At 42.9% G+C, this 24,983-nt stretch overlaps 1 protein-coding gene across 3 annotated transcripts in view; it reads left to right on the top strand.

The window, feature by feature from the left end:
• kcnt2b (potassium sodium-activated channel subfamily T member 2b) overlaps positions 1 to 22,449 on the top strand; it is a 42,810-nt gene extending 20,361 nt beyond the window's left edge. For 2 of the 3 annotated variants that reach the window (XM_085271481.1, XM_085271479.1), the window contains 24 exons: positions 772 to 846; positions 1,107 to 1,190; positions 1,667 to 1,761; positions 2,469 to 2,649; positions 4,882 to 5,046; positions 6,334 to 6,470; positions 7,008 to 7,071; positions 8,033 to 8,141; positions 12,385 to 12,493; positions 12,643 to 12,699; positions 14,235 to 14,387; positions 14,466 to 14,719; positions 15,078 to 15,402; positions 15,477 to 15,582; positions 15,661 to 15,833; positions 16,312 to 16,383; positions 16,468 to 16,602; positions 16,698 to 16,809; positions 17,536 to 17,637; positions 17,737 to 17,820; positions 17,903 to 18,031; positions 18,574 to 18,919; positions 20,683 to 20,767; positions 20,866 to 22,449. In XM_085271481.1, coding sequence (XP_085127607.1) covers positions 772 to 846; positions 1,107 to 1,190; positions 1,667 to 1,761; positions 2,469 to 2,649; positions 4,882 to 5,046; positions 6,334 to 6,470; positions 7,008 to 7,071; positions 8,033 to 8,141; positions 12,385 to 12,493; positions 12,643 to 12,699; positions 14,235 to 14,387; positions 14,466 to 14,719; positions 15,078 to 15,402; positions 15,477 to 15,582; positions 15,661 to 15,833; positions 16,312 to 16,383; positions 16,468 to 16,602; positions 16,698 to 16,809; positions 17,536 to 17,637; positions 17,737 to 17,820; positions 17,903 to 18,031; positions 18,574 to 18,919; positions 20,683 to 20,767; positions 20,866 to 20,983 — 3,270 coding nt within the window. In that variant the 3' untranslated portion in view covers positions 20,984 to 22,449. The remainder of the gene's footprint in view (positions 1 to 771; positions 847 to 1,106; positions 1,191 to 1,666; positions 1,762 to 2,468; positions 2,650 to 4,881; positions 5,047 to 6,333; positions 6,471 to 7,007; positions 7,072 to 8,032; positions 8,142 to 12,384; positions 12,494 to 12,642; positions 12,700 to 14,234; positions 14,388 to 14,465; positions 14,720 to 15,077; positions 15,403 to 15,476; positions 15,583 to 15,660; positions 15,834 to 16,311; positions 16,384 to 16,467; positions 16,603 to 16,697; positions 16,810 to 17,535; positions 17,638 to 17,736; positions 17,821 to 17,902; positions 18,032 to 18,573; positions 18,920 to 20,682; positions 20,768 to 20,865) is intronic. The other variant, XM_085271480.1, reaches the window with a different exon arrangement.
• The last annotated feature ends 2,534 nt before the right edge of the window (positions 22,450 to 24,983 follow it).

The raw sequence follows: 24,983 nt of genomic DNA, 5'->3' as shown, positions 1-24,983 counted from the left end.
GTTTGTTTGTGTCAAATTCTGGGTTGTAGTCATTTCTGGTGAGTTAATGTGACCTATCGAAGGAGAAGTCTTTTTCACCACCACTCTAGTTTTTTGTTTTGTTTTTTTTTTATGTCATTGCTGTTTAGGGTAGTCCCTGAAACAGGAATCTCTTTTAGAGAACCAAAAGCAGATTTTCTAGGTACACTCTAATAAATTGACATTTTTTGTTCTCCTTTGATGCTGCTCCTTTGCTCTTGCATTTGGAAAGAACCTCAGAGCTCCTTGAGGCTTCCTCAGCATTGTCCTGTTATGGACACATTTGAAGCACTTTTGGGGAGGACCGCCCTTCTCCAGGCAGAGGGAAGGCAATTCATCAATGTGTGTCTGGATCTGAAACTATAAGCTTATAAGGCGCTCTCTCTGCAGATTGCTCTGGAGGCTAGAGACCTTAGCATTTAGAGCTGACTGATTCTTGTGGACATAGCCTATGCCTGTCCACCTACACTAGTCAGATTCAGGTCAGCCATATGCAGGCGGGAGAGACATAAAAACAGCTATGGCTGACATCTTAATTGAGCAGAAAGGCTTAGTGGAAACTGAGTAATGCTGCTTCCTTCCTCAAAAGACAGTCATACAACCCTAACACACACCCCGATTTATTGTATGGTGCAAAAGCTCATCAATTTGTTCCCCTGCACTTTGTGGTAACTGGGCCTGTTATGTGTTAATCTCCTAAGGTCGCCAAGACAATGGAGTTTCCTGACCCCTGTGTGTGGTTTGTGTTTCCAGGGCAACGTTTGGGAGCAGGTACTACGTGTCCCTTTCATTCTGGAGATGATCAGCGCTGTTCCCTTCATGATCACTGTAAGTGGAAGGATACGCATTACTGAGCACTGACGGCACGGGGAGTCTCTGCAGGCAGCCATTTGTTTTGGGCTTCAAGCACTGTAGTCCCACCCACCTATGAAAAAAAAAATCACACATCACTATCCAGTACCTGAAACCGTGAGGATATCCCAAGATGCACAGAACCCCCTTTACTGCCAGAGACCATGATTGTGTAACATGTGAAAACAGAGCGATAAGAGCTAAGTAAGCCTAAGCATTTCTTTTTCTCTCGACAGGTGATTTTGCCATCCTTCAGAAATCTCTTCATCCCTGTCTTTTTAAATTGCTGGCTGGCCAAGCATGCTTTGGAGAACATGATAGTAAGTGGAGCGCAATGTCCCTGTCCATTTTTTTTCATCTCAGCATCTCTATTATGCTATTTTGTTGGCATGCAATTGCCCCCCTCTGTTTCCCATTTCAGCTCACCAGTTTTATCTTAAACACTCTCCTACAAAGGTAAATCAGTCAGAAAACCTTTATAATAATAACATGGATTTTATTTCCTGAGGCACTTAACATTCCCTCCCTCAGTCAGTCCAATGACATCCAGCTAACTAAGGCTGCTTCACATTATTTGGTAACCTCCCTCTCCTGCTGCTTTTTATATTCCAGCAATTGGCAATGCCTATCTCATTTTTAGTGCATTTCAATATTCCTGCTTTTTTTTTTTTCATTTAAAGTTGTCCTGCTGTCCATCAGCTACATTTCATCCTCGTTTTACACTTGCACAATGCAGCACTTAGCTTGTTGTCATTTGCATACATTGACTCCTATCTGTCTCACCATCTCTCTGCAGAACGATCTCCACAGGGCGATCCAGCGGACGCACTCAGCCATGTTTAACCAGGTGGTGATACTTATCAGCACACTGGTCTGTCTCATGTTTACGTGGTGCGTACCCTTACTGCTGACATTACACTGAGAGCCGGGGCCAAAAAAACACAGGCAAAAAAAGGACATTAGATAGAGGTTGAGTGGGAAGTGAACGGTGTCGCGGCCATGGATGGAGTGAGAAAGGAAAAGAGGGCGAGATTGACGACCATTAGTGTGATACATGCAAAGGCAAAAAAAAAGAGAGAGAGAGAGAGCGAGAGGAGAATGAAAAATGCAGCCACTGGAGCTAAGAGAGCGAAAGGCAGAGAGCAGAAAGGTAATCGGTAACTGTAAGAGTGAGATAGAGCTCTGAGATGACAACTGGCAATTTCTTCAGTGCACTGGAGGATGTGGCAGCTTGCTGGTGTGAAAGCCTGAGCTAATCCAGAAGTTCATTCACACAGTATCTCCGACCATTTCTGGGTTTGACATTTGCCTCTTGACTCATCTGTCCCTTAAAAATTATGATATTATGCCCAGCCAGGAGTCGCACACCTATTCATTTTAAAGTATACCATGTTCGATAAATGCACTCGGGCATGCATTCACTCCCATTTCCACACATTCAAAGTCACACATATAGGCACAGGCGCGAAAAACAGTTATCTGTGGATATTGCCCCTCCACGAGCGCCCATACCTCGCCGAGTGAAGCAGGTGCCTATGGCTTAGGTGTGAAGTCTCTATCTCAACGATGCCCGCTCCTTTTTCTTATTCTCTCATCAGCATTTGCGGCATTCAACACCTCGAGCGAGCGGGCAACAACCTGACCCTGTTCGACTCGCTCTATTTCTGCGTGGTCACCTTCTCCACAGTGGGGTTCGGCGATGTCACCCCACAGATCTGGCCCTCGCAGCTCCTGGTGGTCATCATGATCTTTGTGGCCCTCATTGTGCTCCCCATCCAGGTGAGAAGTGAAAGCGCTAAAGTTTGAGTGCAGAGCAAGTTTAAACAGCACTCAGATTAATTTAAATAAAAGCAGCGGCGGCAAAAATCATTTCGTCCATCTCCATCAATTTTTTTTTCAAGCGACCAACAGCTTCGAGCTCTCCTTCAGTTTGTAGTGAGGTAAAAAATAAGAGATAAACTAGCCACAGATGTGTCTAAAACTCATCAGAAATAAGTTAACATTTTTCTTGGTACACAACACATAAAGTCTTCCTACTTAACACTAATATTTTTTGTGTTTCCCCCCCCATCACACAATAATGTGATGACTCACTGCAGCCTACATAGATTTGCAAGACTATTTTTATTCAGAGAGCAACAAGAGTGTCTTCCATACTCACTCAATTCCCCAAATCCCTCTCCTGTCATTTAACTGCTCCGCTGAGGGAACCTCATGACAGAGAATTGGAGCAACCGTTTACCAACACACACTCACACAAACACACTATTTGTACAGCGACTGATAAAAACACCCTGACAAATGCACTTGTCCCTCTGTATCCTAACAGTTGTCTCTCATATTTGTGTAAAGCTTTTATCCCTGAGGAAGCTGCACTAGCTGTTTGTCTCCCGAAAGACTCGAAGGCGAAAATATGATAAATTTCCACTGTGTATATACTGTACCTGCAGTTAGGAGGTTTTTGTGGGCAGGAAATCTCTCACGCTCTCACTACTGCTACACAAGTGATGACGCTACAAATTGTTGCTAACTTTTTTTCTCTGTTTTTGGTGGCATCAAATAAGCAGACACACACTGTACTGTAGGTGTAGGACTGCATCCTACACAAGCATGATCTCACTATTTTTATTATTTATCTGTGTTGTTTTGTTTCCACGAGCAAGGGCTCCATGGTTGCGAATAACTTCACAAATCATGACCATAAAGACAACTTTGGGGAAATTTGCACTTGCATGCTGTTGATTACTGACGTGGTTATCATGTCATCCTCTTCGGCCCCTCACTCTATCTTTCATCCATAAATACCTTTGACATTTAGAAACTGGCCCACCCCTTTGCCCTCTCTCCACAAACGCAACTCCACCCCCACTCACTCTGCGAGTGTGAGTGTGTCCTTCTGTCTGACTCTGATCCTGCCATGACCAGACTCCAGGTTGCACAGGAGAGCCGCAGAGCACATCAGGATTCAGCCATCGCTCTGGTTCTTATTGCTTCCTCTGTTGATTTTTCCTGTAACTGTCCCCAACACACAACAAATCCACCTCTCTTACCAAGACATTTTGTGCAATTTTGAGCCTCAAAAGAATCATTATTGTAAATACCATTAAAATAAGAAGTCTGAAATTTAATCCAATTCTCTTGTTTAAAATTCAAATTGCCCAGCGTGAAGAAAAATCACTATACTTTTGTAATAGAGTCTAAAAGAGGACAAAATAAAACACATTTGTTGTAGCTGGATGATGCTTTTACCCTTTAATAAGCCGACATTATCTCAACATAAAGGTGATCACATTTATCTGGGCCAAAATGATTAGTTCATAGAGAAAAACTGCACACTAATGAAATATGCCCATTGAAATCTGATAGATGTAGGTGTATGGCCAGAAACATCGGAGATTCATTGTGACTGTGGCTGATAAACTTAAAAATCATGAAAATATGTGTGTTCAGACCAACAACAGTATCAACCATGATTTTGTGGAGAACTGCTTACATGGAGTGAGACAAAATTGCATCATGATAGTTCTTTCTGGACCTGCTGGAATCACCGGGGGAACAAACGGGATAATAAATGCTCCTTTTCTCCCCTCAGACTGAATGAAGTGTCAGGTGTAAAATAGCTTGTTATTTTGCTGTGGAAATCTGCAAGAAAGTAGATCACTCTTACATCTGTTAAAACCTCAAACTACCCATTTATTCGCACAACTTTCCAGAGCTCAGACAAAAAAAACAACAAAAAAGTCTCTCTGTGGAGCTCTCTTTAAGCCTACTGTTATTTCCATGCCCTGCCTTCCCATGCTAATATCCGCTATCATGTTCCATTCATTCGCTATGCTGAACTAACTTCCACCTGTCTTAATTCCCCTCAAACACTCTCCCTAATCACATGGAAACACTATATAGTACAAGGCATTGTTTTCTTTTCATGTACCACCTGGCTCCTCCCTGTATCCAGGCTAACTTAATCCAGTTTCCATCTGTTGAATGTGATGGATGTTTTTCTCAATGCAGTTTGAGCAGCTGGCCTTTCTGTGGATGGAACGACAGAAGTCTGGAGGAAACTACAGCCGCTACAGGGCACAGACGGAGAAACACGTGGTTCTGTGTGTCAGCTGTCTCAAGATCGACCTCCTCATGGACTTCCTCAATGAGTTCTTCGCTCACCCCCGGCTACAGGTCTCTCCAAATGGCTTTAAGTAGGACAAGGGGGAGGTTGGGGGCTCTTGTGTGTGCACATTTGTTGTCTGTAATGATCCTCTCCAGGTGCCAGGTCGACTGAGTTTAAGGCAGAGAATGAACTTTTCAGTAGGAAAAATTAAACCGCTATCTTATTCATTTGAATGAATGTGTGCATATTTATTTGTTTCTTTGGGGGTTATTTTGATTGGTCTGCTCCACAGGTGGGGTTTAAAGGGAATAAAATATCTCTCTAAATATCATCTATAGTTTTGGGGCTAAATCTAGGACTCTACCAGGGTGGCTTTGCGTTATTCACACTTCTGTTGTTTGAGATAAGCAGTTTTTGCACCTGTCCACTTTATTCTTAATGGCTTTTTCTGCCCTGGAAGCAGTGCTTCTAGCTCACCTCGCCACACTAAGGTGACCATACAAATTTACACACAATACTCCACAATGACAAAGTGAAAAGAAATTGCTTGAACTTATTGCAAAATGTAAAAAACAACAACAACAACAACAACAAAAAATAACATGTACCAAAAAGTATTCACGGGCGCCGCTACTTTGGGGAGTTTCTCTCGATCTTCTTTGCTGAACCTCTCAAGATCCACCAGGTTGGTTAAGGTATAAAATAGGGAACAAGTGAAACTCTGTGAATACTCTCTAGATGTACTATATAAGGAAATCTGAGCAGTTTAGCACAAAAGTAGGAAAAACAGTTCCATATCCCCAAAGGTTGATCCTGTTCATCTGGACATAGTGTTTTCAGTGGGAGAAACAACCTCACAGCCCATTGTTCCTTCAGTGGTGTTAGTTTCAATTACTATGCAAATGTTCTGTTTATAAGGTCGGGGAAACTTGCAGTCAGCTGAGACTGAAGACTTAGATGAGCCATGAAAACATTTCTCAAACTAAAAACATTACGTCCAGATGAACTGAATCAACTTTTAGGGATTTACTTACCTGGCTGATTGAGCATGCGTCAAGATGCATTTTCCATAGTTTTAAATAGGCCAACTTCATTAATTTGCCTCCTTTGATAAGAGGATCCAATAATGTAACAGTATATATATTATGCAGTGGTTAGTGTAGCTGTGATCTAATTAATTTGATGTATTTTCATTTTTTTGCGTACTTGGAAATTTGGATTTCATTCATTAAAACATTTATAACTAATTAAATTCCAATTCAATGGCAAGCTTGACAGCATTTCCTCAGGTAGTGTTACCTAAATATAGGTTATAATGTATGTTAACACCCGTTCCCATGTGTTTGTGTGTGTAGGACTACTATGTGGTGATCCTTTGCCCCGCGGAGATGGATGTCCAAGTTAGGAGGATCCTTCATGTCCCCCTGTGGGCCCAGAGAGTCATCTATCTGCAAGGATCTGCCCTCAAAGACCAAGACCTGATGAGGGCCAAGTGAGTCGCTGAGTCTGAAGTAAACTATTATTATCATCACATCAATCCAGCCTTGAAAAACAGAAATCCACAACAGACCTGAGTTTAGACACCTCGGAATGAAAGGCCCTTGCGTCTGCAAGCTCGAACTCGCAATTAATACCTGTAGCACCTTCAAGCCTTTAAGTAGCAGCTGTGATTGCGATTTGAGTCATATTGCATATTGTTTGGCCCCTGGCTTTTGATAATACAGACGCAGCACCCTAGGCTAGCTTCACAGAGAAAGAAAAGAAAAAGGAGCACAAGCCTGTTTGTTTAATCTCCCCGTCTCCTCGCCTCCTGCTATCTCATCTTTAAATGGCGTGGGCTTGAAAGACACATTGGTACATTTGTTGTTCTATTGTCCCACTTTTTTCCTCTTTTATCCTCTCGCTCAATAACATGACAACACCCTCCTTCCTGTGTTTCATGGCTTCCCCAATTCTCTCTCTCTCCCCCTCTCTCTCTCCCTCTCTCTCCGGCACTCCCAATGCTACATGCTGTACTAACTCCCTCCAGGATGGACGATGCTGAGGCCTGCTTTATCCTCAGTAACCGGTTTGAAGTGGACCGCATTGCTGCTGTACGTGCCTCCCCACTTTCCTGTATTGCCACAACTCCTCACACTGCAAAACATCAGTATAACCAGACTTAGCAAAATAGCAGTTTTCTTTGGTAGCAGCTTTTTATGACTTGGCATTCATTTCTAGCTTGATTATTTCCCCTAACATGTTAATTGCAGTGCAAAAGAACTAAAACTGAGAATAAGAGAAAAACGTGCTTGACATTACAGAGCAACTCTTTAATATTCATATCTTGTAAGCTGGTGTATTACTAGAATAATATCACTATCTCATTTTTAAAATATCAGCGTTCAGGCAATCGAGCATGACTCTCTCATTTGGACTTTTCAAGGTCTGCTAATTGTTAGCACACCTTTTCATGCATCACGAGGCTGACATTTTTACATTTCCGTGAAAAACATCAACAAGTTTTTACTGGAGAGCCACGAGATTTGACACGGAAGTTATTCTTCCATTAACATGCAGCGACGATGCCCTTATTTTTCACCCAACTGATCCGTGAAGTTGAAATTTCAGTTTAGCCATTTCTTTGGTTTGTTGTTAGTACCCGCAAACTGACGTGCCTGTCAGCCACGGCTACTTTGAGTTTTTTCCTTGTTACTAAATTCTAGCAAGATAACCTTTTAGCTCAGAGCGCCGCTGTGTCAGAGTGCAGCCTCGCGCAGCTTTAAACTCCTGTTTTTCCTTTCACTGACTTTTCAAAATTTCTCTCAGGGCTAGTCTTCTTGAGCTCCCTCTCTCCATGCTCTTGCCACAGCCTGTCATAAAATGTCAGTATTTTATTACTCTGAGATGTTGCACGGACCATTCAGTTGCTGCATGCAATCAGTGCTTTAAGGGGATTATTATAGCCGAGCTAATGATGGGTTTCTTTCTCTTTTTCTCCCTCTGTTGCACTCTCACGCTCTCTCTCTCTGCCACTCCATTTATCTCACTACTCTCTGTTTCTAATTTTCTCAGGATCACCAGACCATCCTTCGAGCATGGGCGGTGAAAGACTTCGCTCCAAACTGCCCCCTTTACGTCCAGATTCTCAAGCCAGAGAACAAGTTCCATGTCAAATTTGCAGGTGGGCAGTGAGTGTGAAATCAAATTATTGGTCATTTGAATGCAGCTACTATTATTTGATCACACCAGGATGCAGGAAATAATGAAATGGTACCTGATGGCATTGACTCTACAAGTCTCTCTAGAGCTCTAATGGATGAAAGAGCATTCTTCCAAAATGGTATTCCCTCATTTAGTGGACGTCTAAAACATCTCCCACGGGTTGATGTCTGGTAAAGGCAAATGGACTGCTTCTGATAAAGAGCTTTTCTTACTCTAATTGAGTACTCAAAGCACTTTATACAACACGTCTCAGTCACACACACTGTTTATTTTTACTTTGGCTTGCAGACTGGGAGCAGTTAGGGATTAAACCACCGACCTTCCAGTTAGTACATGACCTGCTTTACTTCCTGAGCCACCGTCACCCCGAGGTCATAGCATATGGTAGCTATTCAGAGACCCCTCACGCTCTGTGGATGCTGGCACTGTCATTCCGCTCACCACCACCTCACGCCCCCTCGCTGTGGGGTTCAAGTGTTCAGGGTTTTTTTTATATTCATCGTCTGTGTGTGTTCTCCTGGTCCAATTTGACAGTTGATTTTGCCCAATAATGTGACTGGAATTGCTTTGTCACCGGTGATGATGCGTAGCTGTCTAAAAAGACAGACGATTAGGTAAGCATTTTTACTTTGCTTCCGCAGAGAACATTATGCTCATTTTGGAAAGTTCACCACAATTTTCGAGTGTGCGTCAACAACTGTCGTGCTAAATCTGGATCCTTTTTCTATCAGCGGGCTGCAGCAGCAGCAGAGCTCTCTGTCCTTTCCTGCTCTAAAGATTGGCACAGCTTGGCTTTAAGCCTTCTGAGGGTTTCTGTGAGTTTTTACATTGCCTTTTGGAGAGCTTCCCTTCTTCTCCGGCTCAACAGAAGACGCCAGTCAATCATCTGTGAGTGAAAGAAGAGGACCCAAACTCTCTCTCTCATTCTCTCTCCCACTGTTTCTATCTCACTCGGTCGCTAGCTCACCCTTTCCTATCTCACACATCTCTCTGCCTACAGCCCTGGAGAAAGTCAGACTCAATTCTAGCTTACCGCCCTCATCCCAGCTGTCTCTATCAATGATTAATGTTTTACTTTGCTACCTTGGCAAAGAAAATCCCCTTCATTTGATGAGGTCTGCTGTTAAGCTAACCTGGCAGAAGAGCTCTTACCACAGGCAATTCTCCTGCAGCGCAGGTTCAACTCCACACTGGCACAGGCAGACCTTGTTGGCCTTTTTTATAAGCAAAAAGATAAATTCATGAGCTAAGCAGTGTGAATCTCCCGTTCCCCTGCTGAGAGTTTAGCTGCTGTAAAATCTATGACTTGCTTTTAAGTGTTATTTCACATAAATCCAGTTTAAAAATCCTCCTTAATCATTTCAAAGTATTGATTTAGCACTGGGTGATGTGAGTATTGTATCAAATATTTAGTGCTGAATACAAAATTCTTGAGTTCTGAATAGGACTTTAGCCGTATACAAGGTACGGCTCTTCAAAATAAATCGAGTTTAACGTCCTCGAATCCTCAAGGCCTGGTAGATAGACTCAGAGAGCAAATAGCATGCTGTCACATGCGCATTACTGTAAGTACAGATGCTCTGTTTTGACACTACTTAGAATAGACTCACTAAGCAATAGTGTGGGAGGCATTAATGAGCAAGAGATACAAGATTTAATTTGATTTGCAAAAGTGAATTAAAAACAGCTCAAGGTTCATTATAGATCTGTGGGTATGATGCTGGAGCAGGCCAGGAAACCCCTGAGGTATCTGAATAATAATAATAAAAAATTGGATCCAGACTGTCCAGGTTTTTGTTTTTAATGACAATAACCAGTTTCCCTGATTAGCACAACTTATTGTAGCCGCATGGTGTTGATAGCAGCTGACTTGTACAAGCAATAAAGGCCGACTGATTTAATTAGCTTCGCCGGCCGACCTGTGGTCAGGTTGTAATTGCACTCTTGCAGGGAGAGCCAATAGCCACATTTACATACAGATATGCACATTTGCACAAACAGGATTACACCTTTAATGCCTCTCTGTAATAGAAAACCAAGACCTTCAAAGTCAGCATGACAGGAAGCAAAAAGTGTGTCCTTATGTGTGTTTGTGCATGTGCGGTGTTCTAGTGTCAGTAATTGGTTTCACTCCTGGTCTGGGTCTAGGCACCTGAAGGAGAGAGGGCAGCAAGGAGGGCCGTGCTTGAGGGTAGAAAACTGGAAGCGAAGGGGCGGTGTTGAGGAAAGGTGCGAGAAGGACACTGGAAATTAAATATTGGAAAAATAAGATTCAGTTTGATGCATGGCAACCACGTCCGTGCACTGGGAGCTGGGGAAATGTGTGTGTGTGAGAGACTCAGAGAGAGAAAGAGGGAGGAATGCATGTCTAACAATAATGAATACTGTTCCTCTGTAGAAACAACATCAGTGTTTTTGTCTTTGTGCTCAGGAGGCTTCAGATGCTTGTTGCTCTGCTTTGAAAGGACTTCACAGGCAGAATAGCAAGATCCTACAGTGTGTTTGTTTGTGAGCTGCATCATGATGTGTTGAGCCGAAAGAACACTACTTCTCTAGCAGAATATTCACAATCAGCAGTTTCAATTGTTACGTCTCTCACCTGCTCAGCCTCTGGCACACACATACACACAAACACAAAGTCTGCTACTTTATCACAAGCTGCGTTTACATCATAGCTGGCCTCCTGTTTCTCACAGTAGCGGCTGAGTTGAGTCGGGATCTGACATTTCTCACCGGTTATTCAATGATACAGTGCACAAATTGTACTTTAGGACCTTAACATGCCCGTGTGCTCACCACTGTCGATAATGCAATCAAGAATTACACAGCAGGAGAAATGGATGCTCTGATTGGCTTACAAAAAACATTAATCGCTCTGTTGGTTTTTCTTTCAAAGAGGATGCTGAGCAGCAACAGGTAAACGAGGCACCGTCATCTGCGTTTGCTCAGTTTGGCTCGCTTGGCACCCAGGCAGCACTACGTTAAGTGCTCAATGACGTGAGTGGAAGGTGGCTCAGTGGGGTTGACACTGAATCACCGGCCTGTTGCCAGGTCTCACCCCCACCCAAAAAACCCCCAAAACAAACAGAAAAAACCGAGCAGCGACATAAAATTGATCCCATCTGAGTCAACGGGGACGGTGACAAACGTCAGGTGACATTTAGACATATTCCAATGTGAGATAGTGACATTTGATTGTGCGCTCGTGTCCTTTAATGTTAAGGATAGAGCCACAATAACAGTCTAATATGTAAAATGCACGCTACATTTTGCGTGTTTAAAGGAGAGGTAAAGTAAATAAAACCAACAGTTTTCTTTGGGAATATTTATTTAGCACAAAGTTCAGTGAAACTCCTGAGTAGCTTCCATATTTATTTAAATGTTCTTTTTTAGTGTTTTGAGCAGATAATTAAATGAACATCAAACTAAACTATTTCTGGTTAGCAAAAAATTAATAATAATTTGAATGAATGTGTTGCATGCAAAGAAAAAATGCCGCAAAGTTGCTGCTTGCAGCTCCTTAAATGCCTAAATGTGTTGTTTGTGTTTCATGTAATTGTCTGATGAATATCGTTGAGTTTTGAAGTGTTAGTTGGATAAACAAAACATATTTTCCAAGCACTGGGTTTGGACTGTGTGCACATGTGGTGGGAAAAAGGTTAATTAAGAAAAACTGCATAATTCAAATGAAAATATTCCTATTTAATACGTTGGTCTGATTATTAATCTTTGACCCGGATCCATCGATTTATAGACATTTGACCAATTAAAGGAAAAAGTTCAACCTTTGACTCCTGAAGTGAGAGTTTGTGCTGTTGTGGTCCACATTTGGAGGTAAGGGTCACTGCAAATCAATAAAAGAAGCTGTTGTGAGCAATCACTTTTATCTTCCAAGCAGATAATACCCTTGTCCACCAGGCACGAGGCGTCACTGAGTGTTTTGCTGCTATGTTACATGCTGGTAGAAGATGGAGGAGAAGATGGTTAGGGCATGTGCAGAGGAGGGATAGATGACATACTGAATAGATGATGATGAATGTGAAGCTGCTAAGCTGGAGGAAAAGAGGAAGACCACAAAGGAGATGACAGAAGAAAGCGATAGGGTCAGATGGAGCAGGCAAAAGAAGAAGATCAACTTTTAAAAATAACAATGCGATTTGCAGATGCATCCTTTGTCCCTGTTCTCTTTTTTGTGCTTACAGACCATGTGGTATGTGAAGAAGAGTTTAAGTATGCCATGCTGGCTTTAAACTGTGTGTGCCCTGGTACCTCAACTCTCATCACTCTATTGATCCACTCCTCTAGAGGACAGTGAGTTCACTTGTTTTCTCTCTTCCTATCGTTCTTTCGATTTAACTGTCCACAGTACGCTGTTGCAGTCTCGAAATTCAAAAATGCAGTAAGCAGTCAAACTCGGCTGCGTCGCGTCTCTTCACTGTCACTCATCTTTATTTTTCAAGAACGGCGCACCAAGAGGCCTTCAAGCAACGTGTAGGAGCCTTTCAAGCCCTCAACAGGTAGAGTTTTCTTTTCCCACGTTTGTGCTCAAGGTTATCCCAAATTCTCTGTCAACTTCCACAGTTTGCATACTGTGCTGCAGATAGCGCTAACTTCCATTGTTTGCAAGGGAAACGTGAGGTATGAAACAGTGTTTGTTTACATGGTTACGCATGAAGTGGAATGTTTTTGCTCTTAAGTTTTTCATAGTTTTGCCTCCGTACAAGCTGTCAGCTTTAATTCAAGACATTTTACAAACATCTGGATTGTTTGTTTGGGGTTTTTTTTAGGAATTTTCCATTTTTCCAAGGCTCAAAATTAATTGGACAAAATGACATATTTTAGATATAAGGCTTTTTTAATGTTTGGGTGAAAATCCTTTGCAGTCAAAGACTGCTGGGAGTCTAAAACCCCTGGATATCACCAAATGCTGTTTCACCCTTTGAGATGCTCTGCTAGACCTTTACTGCAGCCACCTTCAGTTGCTGCTTGTTTGTAGGTCTTTTTGCCTTCAGTTTTAATGCAAAATACCTGAAAAGCATGCAGTTGTCCAATTAATTAATTTTGAGCATCTGAAATTGTATGCAGGTGTATAAAAATGGCTGTAAATACTGAACAGTGTTGCATTTTGTTTTGCAAAAGCCCTTTGAATTAAAGCTAAAAATCTGGACTTCAATCACATCTTGATTGTTTCATTAGGAATCCATCATGGTGGTGTGCAGAGGCAAAATTACCACAATTATATCGATCATCTCAAGGGGAAACGCTACACTTGAGTGGGGTACAAATATTTTTTTTAATTGCGAATTTTCACAGATGTTGTGTTCAAATATTTCAATTAGCTGTAACACCATTAAATATGTGCAGATTTGTGGCTAGGCTATATGTTTTTAGCATTTCTTTCAAAACAAAAACACGAACTAATGAATTAAATGAAAAATGTCAGATAAATAGCTAACACATTACACCAGCAGCTTCTTATTTAAAGCTTATTCAAATGTTGCTCACACAAGTGAGTGCAATAAACATATTTTTCAATTGCAAAAAGGCAGAAAACATTTAACAGTTCAGCAAAATGGTTCAACATGCGAAAGCAGGGTGTTTCATAAGTTTGCATCTATATCTGGACGTGATGCCATTTGCGACAATGCGACATGACGAGGATTTGTCCTCCTCCTCCGCTGCCTTGCACTTAGTTCCTGTAAACTGTAAATTTGCTATAACACTTTTTTATGTAATACGGTCTTTGTTGCAAGCCTCCCACATTCACACTGCCCCCACACCCCTGCTTCCTGTTATCACCTCTTTAGCCTCCGCGTCTTAAGCCGTATCCCCCTGTGTAAACTGCTGTCCTCCTAACTGTGCGAATGTGTTCATCTGGGACCTATTGTTCAGACAGCCTGGGTGTCCATGCGTGCATCGCTGTGCTCTTGATCAGCGGCTCTGACAGAGATATAAGATGTTACCTCCTCAGCCTTGATGGAAGAGCTGGATGTTTTGTGTAACATGTTTTAAAGGTCAGTCTTTCCCCACATGGCCAAATTTTTCCTCGCAGGGAGGGCGGTGCATGCTCGGCGGACCAATGGCACCGCACCTACCGACGGTGCTCGGCCAATGAGGTGCATCACATCCGTCTGGAAGAGAGCAAATTCTTTGGGGAATACCAGGGGAAGAGTTTCACTTTTGCCTCCTTTCACGCTCACAAAAAGTAAGCAATGATCTGCAAAAGCTTTTAAAGCACATGACGTTGCACAATTCAGAGCTGATCTTGTCTGTTTGGCTGCAGGTATGGGGTGTGCTTAATCGGAGTACGTAGGCTGGACACAACCAATATCCTGTTAAACCCTGGTCCGTGCCACATCATGGGAGCCTCTGACACTTGCTTTTACATCAATATCTCCAAAGAGGAGAACTCAGCATTTGTCAGGGGCCAAAGGGAGCCATCGTGGGGTGGCACAGGAGGAAATGCCAGGGGAGTGCACCAAAGCATCTACCATGGACTCACCCGCCTGCCAGTCCACAGTATCATCGCCAGCATGGGTCAGTCAGATGGGCGCCGCACAAAGACTGTGTAACATTTACACACTGACCTTCTGCTTGCAGTTTCTGTGTTGGTCAAAAATGCAAACCTGTTATTAAACTGTCTTAGAGAGTAGCTCAGTCACAGCTGCCAGAATTATGCACTCTCAAATTTGAAATTTATCCAAGAGATTAAAACAAACATTCATAGCATTTGAAGAGGAATTACCATCTATTTTAGTATGGAGTAAATCACACTTGACAAGAGCAATAATGCCAGAAAACTGTGGTTTTACAAACACACCACCTAGTGGACAATGAGGAAAACTGCTGATCTACACCTGAATCCATGCTTAGATCCTCTGTGTGTGTGTTTTAGGCACAGTTGCCATCGACTTGCAGGACTCCAGTGACAGCAGTCCAGAAGGCCAGGATGCAGGAAGCGCAGGACCTGGCAGTGGGAGAGGAAGCAGAAGCAGCTCCAGAACAGAGACCGGGGGTGCCAACACCTTGGCTCTTCCCGCCATGGGAGACTCCACAGAGGAGAGGCGACACAGCATCGCCCCTGTCCTGGAGCTAGTCGACGGCGTCAACAACCCCACCTTTGACCTTCTGGGAGACCAGTCCGAGGACGAAGGAGGAGAAGAAGGCAAGGAGGACAGTGACAAAGATGAGAGAGCCCACTGGTGGGGTCAACACTGCGAGTGAGTAGAGTGATTTAATGTGGGAACATGTGGAAGTGGGTAAGTTCAGAGATAAATGTGGGCTTGTGCTGCAGGTGGGTGAAGGGATACCCGCTTAACTCGCCATACATCGGCAGCTCGCCTGCACTGTGCCACCTCCTGCAAGAAAAGATGCCTTTCTGCTGCCTGCGCTTAGACAAGGTATGAAATTTAAATGGCTTGCTCTCTCTATTTTCTACGCTGACATAGCCATCATCCTCCATCACTGCTCTTTTCTAGGCTTGTCACCACATCCCTTTCGAGGATGCCCGCTCCTACGGCTTCAAAAACAAGCTGATTATTGTCTCTGCGGAGAGTGCGGGGAATGGTCTGTACAACTTCATTGTGCCGCTGCGGGCCTACTACCGACCGAGGAAGGAGCTCAACCCTATTGTGCTCCTGCTGGAGAGCATGTGAGCGCAACATCTCTATTATTTCTTGTGATGCATTGGCTGTTATTGGAAACTCAGGCTTCAAAGTCAGCATGGTGGTGAGCTGCGTCTCATATACAGGTTGCAGAGGATGGCAGAATGAGTCCCTCTGTAAATAGCAAGTGGAGGAGAAAAACTGGTCACGGCGAACATGATTTGTGGAACGCTGAATGCTTTCAGGACAATGCTCTCCACAATCCTGTGTCGTGTTTTGTGGCTGGTACACAAGCGCAGTTGGCCAAATGAGAGTGGAATCCAATAAAAAGGCAATAAAAAGCTGAGTCACTCCTGTGTAGTGCTGTTATTTTCAGCTTTATCTGCAGGCTGTTTGGTTGTGCCTTATTTTTCAAGACTGAGTGAGGAGGGGTCTGTCACTGTGGGAACGTTAGCTCTTTATCATTGTGTGTATAAATCTCTACCGGTGGGACTCTCAAGTCTATTTGTGTTTTGATTGGTTTAGACCCGAAGCAGACTTCCTGGAGGCAATCTGCTGGTTCCCCATGGTGTTCTATACAGTGGGCTCTATCGACAAGTAAGACAACCCAAATCTGCTTGTTTCTTTATTTCTTTATTCTTATTTTTAGCTTTTTAATCGTCGTTCCTTCTCTTTCCACAGTCTGGACAGTCTGCTGCGATGTGGGATCACTTTTGCCGACACCATGGTGGTGGTTGACAAGGAGAGTTCCATGATTGCTGAGGAGGACTATATGGCTGATGCAAAGACCATCGTCAACGTCCAAACACTGTTCAGGTCTGCTTTGCCCAAACTTGTTCTTCAATCTCACACACTAGCTTCAAATTTTAATATCTCTCTCTGTGTGTCCTTCTCGTTTCCACCCCTGTCAGGCTGTTCCCAGGTTTGAGCATCATCACAGAGCTCACGCACCCGGCCAACATGCGCTTCATGCAGTTTAAAGTCAAAGACCACTACTCTTTAGCTCTGTCCAAACTGGAAAAGGTAAAACTCCATATTTTCTTTTACTGTCATTTCCTTCAATACAGACCTTATAATGGGGAAAAAACAGCATAAGGGGAAAAAATTGGCAGTGTGAAAGCCAATCTTTAGTGTGCCTTTCAAAATAAATTGATTTGCAGAGCTCTTTTGCCACAGCTCCTCTAATGATCCCAGAGTAAAACGTGTGATTGATCGTAAGCTTGTGGTTTTTGTTCCTTTCACCCATTACATCTTGCTTTTTTTAATATCTGTTGTTGTTGATAATGTTGTTCTCTGCGTGAAAGCTAATGAATCCCCCTTGGGCATCAATAACATCAATCAACAGAGCAGTAAATTAGTCACTGCTTGAAGTCTTAAAATGAATTTCAATACAGAAACAACAGTGTGATGAGATAAATTTACATTTCTCATGAACGCCATCGGCTCACAGTTGGAAAAAGGCCTTTAGTGGATTTCCAACCTCTTTTTTTTTTTTTTGGTTTGTTTTGATTTTGCTATGCATGGTGGGAGTTTAATCCAACATTAGATGCTAGTCAGATGCAGAGGAAAGTCTAATGTGGCCATGAGAGTGAATGTCACTTTGTCAGCGCTAACTTCAAGTCAAGGAAGCTTGATTTCATAACAGCTTAAAGAAGTTAGATTTTAAAAAGATTGTGGTGATTACAGTCTGTTGTTTTATTGCCTTTGGGACTTGTGTAATCCAAAAAATGCTGTGTGTCTGTTCTCCAGAAGGAAAGGGAGAAGGGGTCTAACCTGGTCTTTATGTTCCGCCTGCCCTTCGCTGCTGGGAAGGTGTTTAGCGTTAGCATGCTGGACACTCTCCTCTACCAGGTTTCTCAGACAAACTCTTACTGAATAACAAAGATCCTTCTCCTGAGTGTGCCGAGTGTGATCTATATCTACTGACTTTTTGTTTGAATGTCCTGCCAGTCATTTGTGAAGGACTACATGATCTCCATCACCAGGCTGCTGCTTGGTTTAGACTCCATGCCGGGATCAGGTTTCCTCTGTGCCGTAAGTAGCGACACAAGGAGCTCAAACTGTGTTTGGACTGTAACTGCTTATGATGCTGATTATTGTGTTGTTTGTCATCTAGATGAAAATCACAGAAGACGACCTGTGGATCCGCAACTATGGCAGGCTCTACCAGAAGCTATGCTCGTCCACTGGAGACATTCCCATAGGGATCTACCGAACGGAGGCCCACAAGCTTCCGGTCTCTGAGGTCAGCGGCTCCTCTTGTTTTGGTGTTGTATGGCTAAGAAATTGCTGACTGTCACTGCAGTTACTTTAATCTAAAGGTTATTAGATTGCATGCAATGAACAGACTTTCTGCTTTTAAAGAGTTTCCTCGCTATAAAAAAATCAGTCAGGAAATTTTCCCTTTGGATTAGTTTAAATAGAAGAATCTGTCTTGATGCTAATCCTGTTTGTTCATGTTATGAAGACACTGATAGCTGTGAAGACAGTTAGAGCTTAGTTTTGATGTGTTTCCGCGAAGTGAAACAGACATAGTTGAATGAAATCTGCATAGTAAACATGGCGCTTTGGGAACTGAGAGCTTTGCCAAAAAACACTTGTGATTACATTCAAAGAATCTATCTTTTATTCATCATTTGTTTCTAATAAGATAAAGTGTTAATCCCGCTTTGCTTTGAGAAATCAGAAAACAGAACTGCCGCAGAACTGATTTAATGAGACCAGCGTGATAACAGGTTTACTTCACATATGAGGAAGTGTAAGCTTTTGCTTGTGTGTGGGTCTCAGTCCCAGGTATCTATCACAGTTGAGGACTACGAGGACACCAGAGAACCCAGGGAGCCCCTGTTATCCCGGACCAGCGTCCACCGGAACTCGACATCCTCGGAGCCCATTTCCACCTCTTCGCACTCTTCAGACCACCCGCTGCTGAGGAGGAAGAGCATGCAGTGGGCACGGCGGTTGAGCAGGAAGGGGGGTCGGAGTTCCAGCGGGTCCAAAGGGGGACCCGGCAGTGCGGCAGAGAGGATCAGCCAACAGAGACTGACTCTTTTCAGGCGCTCAGAGAGGCAGGAACTCAACGCACTGGTGCGGACAAGGATGAAACATTTGGGCCTTTCTCCAAGTGGATTCAGTAAGTCTGCAGCAATTTGTGTAGGAATCTAACTGTTCCTGCTTTTGAGTGGTGGATGTAGCACACACAGACGGGAGACAAGTAGGTGTCAGGTCACCGTGTGCTACTAAAACAGCTTTAATGCATCTTGGCATCGATTCCCCAAGTCTGTAACTATACTAAAAGGACCAGAGGCTGTATGTAAAAGGTGGACACAGCTTCTGTAACAAGCCTCAGTCTGAGAAATTTTTCCAACACTGTCTTTGTGGTGTGACAAGTGAGGGATGGATCAGACTGAGAAACGGAGGTACACTGCACACCTGTAAGCTTTCTTAGTGGAGCAACATGGCCACTGGATCTCCTTCACAAAGGGATCAAACATTCAGGTTTTTTTTAAATTCAGTATTTTTGGATTATGTAAGCGTTTGCCTTACTTTAAACTGCACTCAGTGGTTAGTTTTTTTTAGGTGCACCTTTTCAGCTGTTTGTTTACACAAATATCTAATCAGCCAATCACATGGCAGCAAGTCAGTGATTTTAGGAATGTAGACATGGCCAAGGAAGTGCTGAAATTCAAAATGAGCATCGGAGTGGGAAAGAAAGGCGATTGAAGGGACGTGGAATGTTTGTTGGTGCCAGGCTGTGTTTTGAGTTTCAGAAACTGCTGATCTGATGGGATTTTCTTCCACAAACATCTCTTGGGTGTACAGAAAATCACCAGAAAAAGAGATAATATCAGCAGTTCTCTGGCTGCTGTCCACACCAGGTCCCACACCTGTCAGCTAAGAACAGGAAACGCAGGCCACGGACTATCCAAATTTAGTCAACAGAAAATTGGAAAATGGTTGATTGTTCTGATGAGACTTAATTTCTACTGCCACATTTTGATGGTAGAGTCAGAATTTGGTTTAAACAACATGAAAGCATGGATCTATCCTGTCTTATACCAGGGGTTCAGTCAGGCTGGGTCCCTAAGTACCAACTGAGAATCATTTAAACACGACAGCCTATCTGAGTATCGTTGCTGACCATGTGTATCAGAATAGTGTTGCTTCTAGCAGGATTACACTTAATGTTACAAAGCTCAGGTCCATCTCAAACTGACAATGAGTTCACTGTACTCAAATAGCTTCCAGAGTCACCAGGTCTCGATCCAAAAGAGGATGTTTGGGATGTCGTGGAACAGATTGTTGAATTTATGCTGGCTTAAACAGACTACTTGCAAAGCGTACTTAATAAAGTGGCAGGTTTATAGTTGACATTTATAATAAGTAGTTTCTAATGGGGTTTTTTTCTTAATTATTTACAAATAATTAGATTAAACTAATATTTTCAAGCCTTTTTACAAATAATGTGAAAATCCTCCGATTGCATTTGCACATTTCAAATTGTTACATAATTATTTCGAATAATTCCATAATTTACGTATTTCTGTGACATATTTTTAACATTTTGTTAGCTGTTTATCAAAATTAGCTACACCTAGACCGTCTGCATGAATAAAAAAAAACACATTAATACGCTGTAATCATCATTGTAATCATACCAGCCTTTTTATTTTTTCAAACTTCTGCTTCTACTTAAGCAAAGTATCTGTGTCGCTCACCCTAATGTTTACTATCTGTGACACTGTTTGGACTTGTGTCCATTTTTATCCAAATTCCTGTCATGTGACTCAGTGTAAGATAAAGCCTATTCTGCATGTGCGGATGTAGCACGGCCTGCTGTGTATCCTGTGCCTACTTCATTTCCTGCCTTACTAATCTCTTTTCTTCCTGTGTCAGACGGGATGACAGACCAAGGGAACAGACTGTCATACATCCTCATCAACCCTCCTCCAGACACCAGACTGGAGCTCCATGATGTTGTGTGAGTATACGGCAGCACACTTTTAGTGCTATAAGTGAAACCAGCACTAAAAATGACAAATACTACTGTGGTCTATCTGTCCTCTGTCCCATCTCCAGGTACCTGATCAGGCCAGACCCCCTCTCCTTGGTACCTAATCAAGGGAGCAGCAGGAAATGCAGCACCGGGCTCTCAGAGAGCCACAGGTTCGATACGCAGGACAGCACCCATCTGTGAAGGACAATGAATAAATAAATAAATAAAGACAGAGAGAGAGAGAGCGAGAGAGACTAATGTACTGTCCAAAACACTGCCCGAGAGTCAAACGACACAATCACGAAGAAGAAGCATAATTTATGAAGTGGTGAGATATGAGGGGATACAGCCAGATGGCACACAGCCCTCATATTTCCTCCACATTCAGTCTCAGCAAACCCAGAGGTGCCAGGCATGCATGGACCTTTTCTATAATAGGAATGTTTTATTTATGCACCTTCCTATTTTCAAAGCGGAGAGCTGCGGACACAGAAGTGCATTTAAAGAAAACCTTTACGTATTTATATCTGTGTACGTGCATGTTATGTACTGCATCATGTACTGTATGTATGTCTGTGAGTATGTATGGCTGCACCGTGTGAGTGAGTACGCGTGCGTATGCTTATGGATCGAAAGCAAGACACTGCCAATTTCAAACCCGGACAGCCAAAGGAAGCTGCTGCCAAATGAAAGTCAAGGGATGTGTTGTTATGTCCTTTCCCGTGTTGTCACACTTTTGTCGTTCGACGTATTTCAAGAAGACACCACAGTCTGCACCCCTCCCTCGTGAGATTTTCTGGGAGGGGGTCGTTTTGGGGTTTTCTTTTTGTTAACCTCTCGCTCACACACTCAGTTTACGCTCACCAGCAGCGGAGGAATCCAAAGAGCACCAGTCTCAATAATGGACAGCAAGCTTATATCATCAGTGCAGGGCATTCGGTCACACTGTTGTCTGAGTTTCTCATAGTTTTTTAAATATACATATGCGAGTCCTCTCTGAACAAATCGGACCCACATTTGTTGTTTTTCTTCCCGAAACCTCCCTCTGCTTGTGTCAGTGTCAGTGTGAGCCGTCCTGCTGCCAGCTTGCTTTTGCTGACACGCATGTTAGAGAGGCAGGGGACGGACAGAATAAAAGGTACAGAGACTCCAGTGTCATGCCATCCAGTTTACGACGAGCCCTGCAAGAAATACGACCATTGTGAAGCCTATAAACATCAATTTGAGAGACTGTCCGTTTTGAAGCTAAATTATAAGCCTCACAATATATATATTTTTTGTTGCTATATTTATTGCACGCTGCTATAAATATCCACCTTCACAAGACATTTCTTTAGGTTTTAAACCTATTGTGCAATTTGGTTTCCGAAGAAGATTATTCCTCTCAAAACAAGTGAACGGCGTGCTGTTCAGATCACTCTCCACACCCGAGGTTAATTTTTTTCCTCTTTTGAAGAGTAAATCATTTGTTACTGTGGACATTTATGCCGTTTGTTTATCAAGGATTTGCAAGCCTCTGTAAATCTTTTGCCAGATATTCAGAGTGCGCCGTTTCACACAGAAATGGCGCAATCATGTGCCGGGAATACAAATCCCTGCCAACACCACTGCTGTAGCTTCAGTGCCATTATAACAGGTGGAAATATGTATATATTAAAGGCATTCCATACAGCTTGTCATTGCTTTGTTGCTGTTTTTTTATTAGTTTGTAATGCCAGACACGGAATCTAAGCGCTTAACACAGTTGATGAAAACTACTTGACATCAGTGCTTTCACATTATTTTCTTATCTAAATGAATCGTTTAATTGTCTGACAGTCTTTTGTGTGGTTTACTGAGCTCACATTCAGAAGCTATTTTTGCTGTGCTACATCAACACTGTGCATGAGTCACACTAAATGGCCCTAAATCATCTACTGTAATGTCACCGAGCTCACGTACAACTGCATAATACTGCTGCATGTGTTTTAGTAGTTGGTCTGCGCACCCATATGGCTTACATAAGTCTACCACGGCCCCTCGTGTCTGTGCTGTTAGTTAAGTTAATGTGGACAGTGTGTTTTTAACCAACGGTCATCTCACTGGGTGAGTTCCTTTCTTTTCATAACCACGAAGCCCTTTGTTTTCATTGCTTTGCACATGTTGTTCTTGTTGGGCTTTGGAAAAAAAGACTAACACGAATCACACTCCTCCTCATCCTCCTCCTCATCCAGCATGTTTTACACGTTATCACCATCATCATGTCTGGGTTCTTTTATTTGCCATTATATGTGTCTTTTCTTGCTCTGAAGTTTATTTTATCTTGGAAAAGCCTCAAAATAGGGCCCCTGTGCACATGCTTTACTTGTCATATTGAATGGATATTATGCAGGCATAGCGACAGAACAAACATGGGTGTGTCCAGGCTAAAGACTAAACAGTCAGCTGAGGCTGAATGAGAAAGCTTAAACTGTGCAAACTGAGGCAGAGGAAATGGAGCTTCAGCCAGTCAGCATGCTTAACACTGGAGACAACAGAGGACCCCCACCCAGTGAGAAAACTGTTGCAGGAAGTCAGATGAATCCACAGCTGAGGTAACAGCCCTAAACCTTTGTGCCACTTTATAGGAGTCGCAGTAAACTGCTCCCTAACTGTAATAGAAAATGTGTTTAAAATGATGTCACAGGAGATGGAGCAAAAATGCAGCTAAGACAAAAAAAATAGTATAACTGATGGATTGCATCTTGTGATTGTTTACATTTCTTTCTATGTATTTACAGACACAGGAAACGGTGACAAAAGAAGCATCCTGTTGTCCAACTGAGTGAGGGCACTACAGCATCTGTGTTCAGAAGTTTACATACATGAATATCTTGATATTTTTGTTTTTTAATGGTTTCTTTGAACTGTTTTTTTTCCAATGTGGGATGTAGTCCAGAAGCCTTCAAAACCAGTTTTGATGTGAATATATGGATCAATGTTCTTCTGGGACACCCAAATGTGTTTACATGTCAACAATCTAGCTGTTGGTTTGAGGTGACGTCGAAGAATTTTGAGGTAGTCCTCCTCTTTCATTATTCCATCCACCTTGAATGTTCCAGTGCTACCGGCAGCAAATGGCCCTCCATGGATCAGACTTGTTTACACACTACATTCCACAGATGCTCACTTGGATTTAGATCTGGGGAATTTGGATGCCACCCTATTAGAGCACTTCGCTCTCGCTCTGCAGGCTTACTTGTTGTTCCTAGAGTATTTAAAAGTAGAATGGGAGGGAGAGCCTTCAGTTTTCAGGCCCCTCTTCTGTGGAACCAGCTTCCAGTTTGGATTCGGGAGACAGACACTATCTCTACTTTTAAGATTAGGCTTAAAACTTTCCTTTTTGCTAAAGCATATAGTTAGGGCTGGACCAGGTGACCCTGAATCCTCCCTTAGTTATGCTGCAATACACGTAGGCTGCCGGGGGATTCCCATGATGCATTGAGTTTTTCCTTTCCAGTCAGCTTTCTCACTCACTATGTATTAACAGACCTCTCTGCATTGAATCATATCTGTTATTAACCTCTGTCTCTCTTCCACAGCATGTCTTCCTTCTCTCACCCCAACCGGTCGCAGCAGATGGCCGCCCCTCCCTGAGCCTGGTTCTGCCCGAGGTTTCTTCCTGTTAAAAGGGAGTTTTTCCTTCCCACTGTCGCCAAAGTGCTTGCTCATAGGGGGTCATATGATTGTTGGGTTTTTCTCTGTATCTATGAAGCGCCTTGAGGCGACTTTTGTTGTGATTTGGCGCTATATAAATAAAATTGAATTGAATTGAATTGAAGTCAGCTTCTCAAAGTCATTATTGTGCTCCTTTTTATGGTCCAGTTGTGCCCATTGTTGGGACGGGTCAGCACGGGCTACACGGACACTGGTCTGTGCTATGTAGCCCTATACACGACAAACTACGATACACTATGTATTCTGACATCTCCAGAACCACCATTAACTTTTACAGAAATTTGCTACGTTAGCTTATCTCTAGAATTGGACCAAATGGGTCAGCTTTCACTCTCCGTGTTTATCAGTGAACCCTGGCTCCCCATTGTCCCTTCCTTGGACCACTTTTGATAGATACTCACCTCTGTGGACTGGGAACACCCCACAGGAGCTTCAGGTTTGAAGATGCTCTGACAAACAGCCCATTTTCCCTGCTTGTGACACATCAATTTTGAGAACAAAGTTC

Source organism: Mchenga conophoros, linkage group LG4 (genome assembly GCF_057382185.1).
Source record: "Mchenga conophoros isolate Kocher_MC1m ecotype Shallow Benthic linkage group LG4, M_conophoros_male_GT1.1, whole genome shotgun sequence".
Lineage (NCBI taxonomy): Eukaryota > Metazoa > Chordata > Actinopteri > Cichliformes > Cichlidae > Mchenga > Mchenga conophoros.
The sequence above is the reverse complement of the archived record's forward strand: the minus strand, read 5'-3'. Positions and strand labels throughout refer to the sequence as shown.